Source organism: Saccostrea cucullata, unplaced genomic scaffold (assembly GCF_032062105.1).
Source record: "Saccostrea cucullata isolate Sc308-1 unplaced genomic scaffold, CSIRO_AGI_Scuc_v1 ctg2777, whole genome shotgun sequence".
NCBI lineage: Eukaryota > Metazoa > Mollusca > Bivalvia > Ostreida > Ostreidae > Saccostrea > Saccostrea cuccullata.
The window spans coordinates 34179-46738 of record NW_026941264.1 but is presented as its reverse complement, the minus strand read 5'-3'; the positions used below and the strand labels follow the sequence as shown (position 1 = coordinate 46738).

Below are 12560 nucleotides of genomic sequence, written 5' to 3'. Positions count from 1 at the left end.
CGAAAAAATTTTCACTCACATTTCCAGGTGACGATTATAATTTTTCATAATCTCTGAAACACTCTTATTAGTCATGGTGAATTTTATTATCAACTTGTTTAAAATATATTTATTCTAGATAGCTATAGGCATAAGATTGAGACATCGCCGTTGTTTTATAAAGAACTACTCTGTAATCACATTTGGACGCTATTTTGTTTCCATCAAATGCTTGAAAATCACAGTAGAACAATGTCGGCCGTTCTGATAAAAACTGATTTTGATGAAATTGTATTTTATAAAACTTGGTCGACAATAAAAATAATTTTGAATCATCTTATTTAAAAAAAATCTTTTCAGTCGGCGTGATTAAATTGGGTCGGTCGCGTTAGGGGAAACAAAGGTATTTTTTATTTTGGCCTGAGCTCTATACGTGTCATGTTATACCATGCAGTGAATTTTCATTTCACATAATTATCGTATCTATCTTTTGGAGGAGCGGTTCGTGTTTTCTAGGGGTCTAATTTTCAAAAATATTTACCTAAAAAAAAATACTTTAGCATAATTATTAAAATAACTAAAAAATTCAGGGGCGGGTTAATTAAATTGAATTTCATTTTCTCAGGGACCTATATGCTTTTTTATATAGAATTTAAACTTCAATTTTCATTTGAAACAAATGCACAAGGCCTACCCTTAAGATCCGCGCATGGTCTACATACATGTACCTATATACAGAATGTTGTCAAATTAAATGTGCTTAGATCTACGGGAAAAAATCAGAGCTTTATTTAAATGTGTTTTCCCCACTCCCCTAAAATGAGAAATTCAAGCTTCCACCACCCTTTCTCCAGTCTTTTGCTATTCACACTTTCACGCCCCAGTGACCACATTATAAATTCAATAATTTGCCAGCTCGAGATTTTGACCACGTGAACTGGTACTCATCCATTCCAGATTACACTTGGCGATATAGAAGCACGATATTCAGAGTTGACAGAGATTTCTTTTCATTTCCCTACGTATTCCTTGATTTCTTTGAGGATGGTTTGCGACGACATATTTGCACAGCACCGGACGAGGAGATTTGGGTAAGAAAATAGAAATGCTCGAATATATTCCTGTTTCGCTGTTACAATGAGGCTAGCATGGTCATGTCAATGATCCAATGCATGCCTTTACCCTACATTTATCAAAGTTTAGTTTAAATATTAAACTAGTAAACATATTTCAGATTTAAATGTAATGATTATTATGCATATCCACGGGGGGAGGGGGTTGGAGGTTTTTAGATGGATGTGTGAAAAAATCTGCCCCGACCCAGGAGGAGGGAGTCAAAAAAAAGATTAGTTTGGACAGTTTATTGTTTTTATTTCCCCATAATCGAAGATACGGGAATATATAATTTTGCCCTGTATGTCTGTCTGTCCGTTTACATGTCTGTTTATCTGTTTGTCTTGTTTGCCTTGTCCACAACTATTGACTGGGTGGGGCTATAGTTTTCATATTTCACATGTTTTGTATTCCTTGTGACAAGTATATTCTTTCTTTGGGTACCACCAACAATTTGACCTCTTTCTTTTTTCTTTTTAACCAATTTTACGATTTTAGTGGCACTACATTAAACCATAAAAAAAAAAAACCGATTAATCCAGTGCTTTAGAACAGTTGGTGCTAGGTAAAGTTTTGCATACTTCACATGTGTATATATATATATATTTCATTGTGAAATCGAAGATCTTTCAGTTGGTATCAATTTTTTATTATGCAATCCTCTGATTTAGCATTTGAGAGTTTGAAAAGCATGCAACAAGTAATGATAGAACTATTAAGCTTGGCAATAATTTTTGACAATTCTAAACTGTTAAAGAAGGACATTTTAAGTGTTGTATTTAAGAAATTATAATAACTTGTATATATATATTTCCTTTGATTGAAGAGCCACGTGAAATTTTTATTCAACGAATGTCATCAAAAAAGACATTTGGAGGCCCCCATATAAAATATGTGGCGACTGCCAGATATATATGTGGCGACCACCATATAGTAAGTGGCGGCCGGCCGCCAGATAAAATATTTTTCATACATGGCACCAACGGTCTTCCGTACATCAATAATTAACAGTTCTGTTTACACATGAAAAACTTGAAATTCATGTTTTGTTACTATATTTGAAATATCCCAAGTGTGTATTTTCCCAACTCGATTCATTAACTCGACATTAACTTTTTAATTTAGCATGTAAATTTACAAGTGACTGAAAATAGTTTCCTTGACCTGTTCAAAGCTTTAACATCCACTTGTCTCAAAAAAAAATTTCAATAAATATCTTATTTCTTTCAACTTCAAAACAATTACTTAAATCAAAATATGAAATCAGTGCTTGATATATTAGTTACGATCATTTTTTGAAAATAAGACGAATACATATTAAACAAAATTTTATCTATAACTTTCCTTGTCCTGACAACAACATAAATGTTCCTAAGTGAAACGGTCAAAAAAGATATGATGTATTAATTCACATATTTAGCCCCTGACCTATCGCCTGCCTAATTTACATTTCGGCAGAATTATCAAGAAATAAACTCCGACAACTTTCAGAGATATCACAGAGAAAAAAATTGGAAATTGAAATATTTATCTTTATAAGCTAGTCAGAATTGATTGATCTAGCTACATGTGTATTCTATTATGCTTTTTTAATGTTTATTCATTCTACAAAAAGTTGATGCAGTGATAGCATTCAATTCTGAACTACCTCTTTTATAATAAACAAAGGACACTCAGTACTCAAAGTTCTACATGTAATAAAGATTTAGTTACCACAATTAATGAAAAGTCACATGACTTTATTAATGAGGCAACCTATCTTAATTTAAGATTCAATATAGAGTGGGATATACTGTAAACCAACTTTTATTCACGACGACTTTATTTCGCGATTTATAAGGGAGAAACTAGTTCGCGACGATTAATTTTCGCGATTAATTCTATTTTGGATTTGTTGTTAATAAATAGGCACATAGACTTTAAGGACCGGTTCGCGGCGAGAAATATTCGCGTTGACGGAGCTTTAGCAAACCTCGCGGAAATTTCTTGCACATGAATAAAAGTTGGAACTACAGTACAATGTTGTAGCTTTCTATAAATATCAAAGTCATCTGGTAATAAAATAGCTTTACAAAATAAATTTTAAGCATTTAAAAAAGGTATCTATTTGTGCTCGTCTATTTTTGTTGTTGATTTCTTCAAAGTTTAAAGCTTAACAGTGCTATGCTGTTGTCAATGTTGGTGAATATAAACATATTTATAATTAGCCCCATGTTCGATGTGCAATTAGTTTTTTCTGTATGAGATAATATTGGTGTTTGAGATATGATGTTGCTGTATGATATATTGGGGTTAGGATTATGGAAGTTCAACACGTACTGTAACTGATTTTCAGCAGTTTAATCAATATTCATTACTCCCCTTTCAGCTGTTCATTCAACATGTCTTACTCCCCTTTCAGCTGTTCCTCAGAGACGATGGAGGCTGACACATCCATGGACGACGTGGATACGACGATCTTGATTGACTGCGTATGGAGGGAGGAATTCGAGTAAGTAATATACATGTATATACTATTTATGTTCATGTTTTTTTTTTTTTTTACGATCAAATATATGTTGCCCAAGAGGCACAGTGGTAAGAGTTGATTTCAAATTACTCTGATTTAATTAGAGTTGTGAAGTAAGGAGATGATCCTTTGGTGAAGAGGTAATTTTGGGTGAAGGGGAGTGTAAATTATTGAAGTAAATGGCCAACCCCTAGGGGGGAATAATCAAGAAAGACAAAAATAGGATGGGGTCATTTAAAAATCTTAAGAACTACCAGGACAGAAACTCACCCCAGGGGTAGGTATGGGCCACTATGAGGAATCCCAAGATTTTTTTCATTGAAATATATAGTAAAAATGATAAAAACTCCTTCTTAAGAAATATTACCACTGGACTTGAAATGCTGAGACTTGTGTGGAAGCATCCTTGGATAGTGTAAAACCAATGTTACTCAGGTGAGCATTGTGACCTTTTGGCCTCGTTTTATTATAAAACTCAAATGATTAATTAATGTCTACATTTTAAGTCTACAGTTTACAGGACCATTTATAAAAAAAACTCACATGAGTCATAGTTTTTAAAAGATGCATGAATTAAAAATTGTTCCATGAAATGATATCATTTTTCAAGGTTTATTTCAAAAGTGATTTATAAGGAATATATTTTTACACTCAACATGCTCAAACTTCGCTATCTTGAACCCAACTGGACTGAGAAAAAATTTGAGATATCCAAGATATTGAGATATGGATGTTTGAGATACTGAGGTTCAAGTATATTTTATGTATAGATATTCAGGGTAAACTACTTATGGAGTAGGCATTGGGACTTAAAAATCACTATCCATTGTATTTGAGATATTGGTGTTTGAGATACTGAATGTCAAGTGCATTTCATTTTCAGTGTTCCAGCGAGGCCCATGGATGATGCTGAGAGGGAGGGACCATCGTAAGTACAAACTAATTAATTAGGTTTGATGAGGGAGGGGTCATTGTAGGTACAAACTAACTAATTAGGTTTGATGAGGGAGGGCCATTGTAAGTACAAACTAATTGATTAGGTTTGATGAGGGAGGGGCCATTGTAAGTACAAACTAATTAATTAGGTTTGATGAGGGAGGGGTCATTGTAGGTACAAACTAACTAATTAGGTTTGATGAGGGAGGGCCATTGTAATACAAACTTTGGAAAAGGTTTGACAGGGAGGGGCCATTGTAAGGTACAAAATGCAAATTATTGATTATAGGTTTTTAGCCTGAGGGAGGGGCTCTGAGTGTAAAAAAACTTGGAATGTATTTTTTATTAAAATAACATTTGGAAATCAATTACATTTACATTTGAAATTTTATTTTTCTAAAAGACATTTTATAGTAAATAAGGGAGGGGTCATTGTAAATATAAACTAACTAATTAGATTATGTTTAAATATTGTTGTTGCAAATTTAAATGATTCAGGTTTGATTGTACAAATTAATTGATTATGTTTGACGAGGGAGGGGCCTTTGTAAGTACAAACTAATTGATTAGTTTTGATAAGGGAGGGACCATTGTAAGTACAGACTTATTGATAAGGTTTGATGAGGGAGGGGCCATTGTAAGTATAAACTAATTAATTAGGTTTGATGAGGGAGGGGCCATAAATGTAAGTACAAACTAATTAATTAGGTTTGATGAGAGAGGGGCCATAAATGTAAGTACAAACTAATTAATTAGGTTTGATGAGGGAGGGACATTAAATTTGAAATTACAAACTACTGAAACTACTCCATTGAAAACAATCTTGATTTTCTTTTTTAAAGAGATTCATATTTTTTAACAAAAAAGTTTCAGTGTTCAGTTAGGTGGGGTTCTTTTTCTTTGTTAATTTTTGTATTTTTTTTTTTTTCGAGAATTTGAATGATTTAGAAAATTATATTTTGAAAGTTTATGGAAATTCAGCATAAATGTGTTAATTTTTAGCAGAAAGATGAGTATCAGGTACATAATTCTATACCTGTCTTTATACAAAAAATGATTTTACTGTGTGAGAACTGGGCAGTTATCATGTTATGGTGTTCATGTCCATCCAACTTTCTTTAACTTTTTTCATATCTGGTTCAAATATTAAACTTAAAATATGAAGTGTAGAGGAATCCATTTTTTCCCTTCCACTATTGAAACTTTTTATAATTTTTAAAACATGTTTATCACATGCCATGCTGCACCAATATTTGAGGAATAGGTGAAAGGGGCAAAAATTTCTCGGTATACAGAAATGTACTACGAAAAAAACTAATCTTTATCAATTAAATTCCCTTATTTCAAATTTGTCCACAAGCAACAAAAAATTAAACAATGACAGAGTTTGATCCTTGACTTGTGATTGTAGGTTTGATGAGAGTTTTCGTTTGCTTTGTGAGCAAGTGGAGGCACTCAGAGCTTATGGACAAGCGGTCAAGGAGGAGCTGCGGCTAATGGATGAGGAGACAGAGGTAAACATGAACAGTAACACAGCTCGTGCCCCGTGTACAAAAATAGTTTATATTTTTATGAATTATGTGAAATTCAAAAGCACTACGGTGAGATTTTGTGAAATTAACCATTGAGTCAAGGGTTCTGGTTCAAGTGCAGGGCTTCATTGTTTAATTTGCTAGGCTGGGGGGAGCCATTTTCAGACTATATTGATCTCCTTTAAAAGAAGAGCTCCATTTAAAGATATAAAAAAATGATCAAATTTTAAAGTGCTTAAGATACCATTTCTAAAAAAAGTAAGTTAGTTTGTTGATCCCTAGCCTTCTTACCCAAATGCTGATTGAAACTTGTGACCTGGTCCATATTAGCTTAAAGATATGTATGCTCTGTTAAACAGTATTTTTGCACAGCTGAAACCAAACAAAAATTTTTGAAGTATGATGAGCTATCAAAAATGAAGCATTCCTGCAAATTGGATGAAATATTATTCGGTATTAACAAAGTACTGGTCGGGAAAAAACACAATATTCTCATGCATATTTATAAAGGACCTACGTATATGCTGGATCTGCGCATGTGCGCGGGAAAAGCATTGTGAGAATCATCAGATTGAGGAAACTATTTTTTGTGACGACTGTTTAGTGAGGTACAAAATGCAACCAACTCTGAGGTGTGCTCAGGTTACTTGACAATGTTTACAATGTGTACAAGTTAAACAATTAATTCTATACATAGAGTAATTTAAAAAAAAAAGTTTCAAACTTTTTAGCTCACCTAACAAAGTTGGGGCCCCGTTAATTTGCTAGTTTATATTTGATATGAATTATGTGAAATTCATCCCAAGTTAAAAAAGTTTTTTGAAATTTATAAATGAATAAAAATATTTGTTCAATCATGTCCGTATAAATGTGTCCTTGCTGACCTTAATAAGCAATTTTTTTAAAACATTTTCAAAAATTCTGTTTAGCTCTGTTTAATTTAATTTTAAAAATATTTTCATCAAACTTCATTGTTTTTGATTATTTTGTGAAACTAATGGTTCATTTAGGGATTGAAACTATAATTTTTAGATGCTGGATGACTGACATTTTCAACATAAAAGTTGTAGGAACAGGGCTTTCCTAAGGACTTTAAATTTTAAAATGTGAAAAGACTAAATTGGATCAATGCAAAGTCTTTCAAACATTAATTTACTTGCTTCGGATGCTATTATCATTTTTAATTTTTTCGATAATTGTAAGTTCAGGGAATTTTAAAATTGATTATGAAATTTTTTTCCCTCACTATTGAAAAATTTTATAAACTTTTATAACTTAAATATGTATGCAAGGGATATTTGACAATAGGTGAAAGGGGCAAAAATTTCTCTATCTGAAATATCACTTTTAAAAAAAAACTGCAATTAAATTCCCTTTATATTTTAAATTGCTGTCCACAAGTAACATAAGCCCTAAAACAAACAGAGTTTGAATTGCTGTGATTTTGAAATACTGAGAGTTTGCCTGACTTGCTTTGGAGCTGTGGATCTGACTATATTTTTATACAAGTAACTATAAGCTAATTTGAACTAAACTGTGATGCAAAAATGAAGCATTTTTTGATAAATTTACAGTAAACTATCAGTTACAAAAATAACGATATTTTTAGGAATTATGTTTTTTGCATAACACTATATTTTTAAATTAACCATAAGAAAGTCATTAGGGTTTTTACATTGGGGATTCATTGTTTAATTTGTTACCAAATTTGCTATCCGGATTGACATTTTTTTCAAGTAATGATTCCTTTAAAAGAACTGGTCAAAATTTACAAGATTCTGCATGCAATGGACAACCAAATGCTTGATAATGTGTGCAAAAAAAGTAATTCAGATTGAGGATATTTTTTGTGACTGAATTTAGTGACCTAAGCCCACCTGAACCATAAAATATGGGTGATGCTCTGTTAAACAGTATTTACAGCTGAATGTGTACAAACTAAAATTTTTTCCTTAGAAGTATGACCTGAATCAAATTCATGGATGAAGCATTCCTGAGAATTGGATGATATTTTTTATTCCCAAATAACTTAACAAACCAAACTTGCTGGTATGCAAAAAAAACAAACTTATTTTTCATTTTTATAAAGGACCTAAGCGTATTTGCTGGATCTGCGCATGTGCATCAGCGGGAAAAGCATTTTGATCAAATTTTAATCATCAGATTGAAAAACTATTTTTTGGACCTGTGTGCAGTGATTTTTAATGTCTAAAATGGATTTGTACACACTCTTCTAAAACAATTTTTGAAGAAAAAAAAATCTGAAATCTATGTTTTATAATTTTTGTACATTTTTATTTGAATAATGCAAAAATTTTCTTCTTTAATTACTTCAAAACGATTCATGGAAGGCATTTTAATTTGTTTTATTGTAAAAGTAAAATGTGAAATTTCAGATCTTAATGTACCAGCTCAAATCAAGCAAGTTGGAATTACCAGCGTTGCGTAATGTCCCAGGTTAAGGTTAAGTTTTTTGGAGCAGTTTTCTTTTTAATTACTTCTGTGTCCTATACTGATTAGACATGCATGGAAGATGGTTTTAGTGTGTTTTATTGTACCAGACAAAGTTTCAGATGCTGCAATTTCAGCAAAGGAATTACCAGGTTAATGTTTTTGGAGCAGGTTAACATTTTTGGTGTGGGTTTCATTTCCAAGTAACTATAAGCCTTATGTTGACCAAACTTGCATGGATGATACATCTAAAGATGTATACTACCGTGCTTGCTTCAGATGCTAAATCTGACCTTCATTTTCCAGTTGAGTGAACAGGTTAAAGTTTTTGGTGTAAGTTTCATTTGCAAGTAACTATAAGCCCTATGTTGACCAAACTTACATGGATGATACATCTAAGGATGCATACTACCGAGCTTGCTTCAGATGCTGAATCTGACCTACATTTTCCAGTTGAGTGAACAGGTTAAAATTTTTTTGTGAGGGTTTCATTTCCAGGTAACTATAAGCCCTGTGTTGACCCAACTTGCATGGATGATACATCTAAGGATGCATACTACTGGGCTTGCTTCGGATGCTGAATCTGACCTACATTTTCCAGTTGAGCGAACATGTTAATGTTGTTGGTGCAGGTTTCATTTGCAAGTAACTTTAAGCCCTGTGTTGACCAAACTTGCATGGATGATACATCTAAGGATGCATACTACCAGGCTTGCTTCGGATGCTGAATCTGACCTACATTTTCCTGTTGAGTGATTAGTTAAAAGTTTTTGGTGCAGGTTTCATTTCCAAGGAACTATGAGTTCTTTTATGACCAATTTTGCATAGATGATACATCTAAGGATGCATACTTCCAGGCTTGCTTCGGATGCTGAATCTGACCTACTTTTTGTGGATGAGTGAAAAATGTTAGTTTTGATGCATGTTTCATTTCCAATAAACTATGAGCCCTATAATGAGCAAACTTGCATGGATGATACATCTAAGGATGCACACTAATAGACTTGCTTCGGATGCTGAATTGGACATACATTTTTCAGATAATAGACAAGGTAAAAAATATAGTTGCAGGTCTATTACCAAAAACTATAAGGCTTATATAACATTGTATAAACCAAACTTGCACAAATGCTGCATCAAGGGATGAAAACTCTCAAATTAGCTTCAGATGCTGGATTTTCATGACATTTTCATGAAGAAGAAGTAGTTTAAATTTTTTATGTAGGTCTATTTCAAAGTATCAGATCAAAATTGCTTTTAGAAATATTTTCATTTTTGGAATGTATACTTTTTGTTTGTTAATCGTGTGACTTTGCCTTACTTAAAGACAACTTTCGTTGAGGTGAGCTCTGTAATTAATCTCTGATTACCTACGTTTTATAAATGCATAAACTTTAAATTTCTACGTGTAGTAATAGCTTAGCAACAATTAATTCAACCAGTTACATGGAGAATTAACGGATATCGAGTTTAAAAACTGAGTCTTAAAAATTATTTACTTGTGGAGACATTGTTAGTGATATTTCAAAGTACTTTTTAAAAAGAGAAAAGATTTTGTTTGTCAGTGTGAGCATGGGAATTCTCACTTATTACCTATTCTTCTTATTTTTCTCAAACACGTTTCAAAAAATTGTAAACGTGACTTTCCAGCCGTCATTTGAAATTTTATCCTAAATTTCCCTAACCCACGTGTTTGTAGTAAAAGCGCAGTAGACCATCATGCTTTTCAGCTCATTCACCAGATTGGACCTCAGATTGTTTGCTGTGAGCATGCGAGACCATGTGATCATGAATATTTCAATAAGAGGCGGTTTAATATCCGACTCGGAGAGAAAATAATTTTTACAAAATAATATTTAATAACTTTTAAAAGTGATTGAGTAGAATTGTCTTATTTGCAGAAAGTATATAACTTTTATAACTTGATGAGACACCACATATATTTAATTCTTTAAAAATAAAACTCTAATACGGCATATATATCTTTAAGGTTTGATTACATTCCTCTTATTATTTTAGCTCATCTGAGCTGAAGGCTTATAATTAACTTAAAAGAGCTTTCCTCAAGAACCAATTTTAACCAGACTTGCCCTAAGTATCCTTGGGTGATGGAAATTCAATTGATGGCTCCATTCTCTTTTAAGGGAAGATAATTATGATTTAGTGAAAAATTACTTGGAGATTTTAAAAATCATTTTCTATAAAGGAACAAATGTATAGGAAAGATGGAACTTGTATGGATACATCTTCAAGTGGAGTTTTATGAAGAGACTTACTTTAACATTCGACAGCTGACTTTTACATTTTAGTAAATGGAGTTTGTCTCTGTTGAAATTGTAGAAGTCAGTTGTCAATTGCAAAAGTTTCTTCATAAAACTCCAGTAGTGTAGATTCAAGTTTATGACCCCTAGTAAAAGGGTGGGGCTATAATGGATGATCATAGGAGTTTTACATAGGAATATATAGGAAAAAATCTTTTATAGTCTTTTTTCTTAAAAACAGCTAAGCCATAATTGGTCATATTTATACACGAAAGCTTCCGCAGGTGAAATAGTGTAGATTCAAGTCCTGAGTGCCCCAGGCAAAGGAACAGTTGCTACCATTATCTTTGTTGTCTTCGCTTTAAAATTTAATAATTTTGAAATGTGGCAATATTACAGGTATTCAGTTATTGAAAATGAATTGATCAAAATGAAAAATTCTCATACGCATGAAAATTTTAATTCCGGATAAACATAAATTTAAACTAATTTAAACTCATTTGATTATAATATTAATTTTTTTTGCTGTTGTAGTGTTTGTTCAATGTTCATGATGAGCATTTTTGTTTATTTGGACAAATGTATATGTAATGTACTTTAATGAGTAAAATATGAATAAGCCTGTTTTATAAATATTATTTCAGTATGAGGAGATGCCTACGTTTGATGTACAGGATCCTGTGAGGACTGTTTTGCCTCAGTCCTGTGCGACTCCCTCCCTACCTGCTGATCTTGATGTACCTGGTGTAGTGGCAGATGTCCCTGATGCTCCTGATGTGGTGGCAGATATTCCTGATGTGGTATCAGATGTTCCGGATGTAGTGGCAGATGTTCCTAGTGTGGTGGCAGATGTTCCTGGTGTGGTGGCAGATGTTTCTGGTGTGGTGCCACATGTCCCTGATGCTCCTGTGATGCCAGATGCTCCTGGTGTGATGGCAGATGTTCCTGATGTGTTGGCAGATGTTCCTGGTGTAGTGGCAGATGTCTGTGATGTTCCTGGTGTGGTGCCAGATGTCCCTATTGCTCCTGGTGTGGTGCCAGATGCTCCTGGTGTGATGGCAGATGTTCCTGGTGTGGTGCCAGATGCTCCTGGTGTAGAGGCAGATGCTCCTAGTGTGGTGGCAGATGTTCCTGGTCTAGTGGCAGATGTTCCTGGTGTGGTGCCAGATGTTCCTGGTGTGGTGCCAGATGTCCCTGATGCTCCTGGTGTGGTGCCAGATGTTCCTGGTGTGTTGGCAGATGTTCCTGGTGTAGTGGCAGATGTTCCTGGTGTGGTGGCAGATGTTCCTGGTGTGGTGCCAGATGTTCCTGGTGTGGTGCCAGATGTCCCTGATGCTCCTGGTGTGGTGCCAGATGCTCCTGGTGTGATGGCAGATATTCCTGATGTGGTGGCAGATGCTCCTGGTGTAGTGGCAGATGTTCCTGGTGTGGTGGCAGATGTTCCTGGTCTAGTGGCAGATGTTCCTGGTGTGGTGCCAGATGTTCCTGGTGTGATGGCAGATGTTTCTGATGTGTTGGCAGATGTTCCTGATTATGTGGCAGATGTTCCTGTTGTAGTGGCAGATATTCCTTTTGTGGTGTCAGATGTCCCTGATGCTCCTGGTGTGGTGCCAGATATCCCAGATGCTCTTGGTGTGGTGCCAGATGTCCCTGATACTCCTGGTGTGGTGCCAGATGCTCCTGGTGTGATGGCAGATGTTCCTGATGTGTGGCAGATGCTCTTGATGTGTGGCAGATGCTCCAGGTGTAGTGGCAGTTGTTCCTAGTGTGGAGGCAGAT

The 12560-nt window shown here is 34.2% G+C and overlaps 1 protein-coding gene across 1 annotated transcript; it reads left to right on the top strand.

The window, feature by feature from the left end:
* The first annotated feature begins 1012 nt into the window (after positions 1–1012).
* Positions 1013–12547, top strand: LOC134257510 (splicing factor 3A subunit 2-like). The gene is made up of 5 exons (XM_062740110.1): positions 1013–1070; positions 3494–3583; positions 4485–4529; positions 5949–6051; positions 11426–12547. The coding sequence occupies exons 1-5, from the start codon at positions 1024–1026 to the stop codon at positions 12545–12547; spliced, it is 1407 nt and encodes a 468-aa protein (XP_062596094.1). The 5' UTR covers positions 1013–1023.
* Positions 12548–12560: the final 13 nt, after the last annotated feature.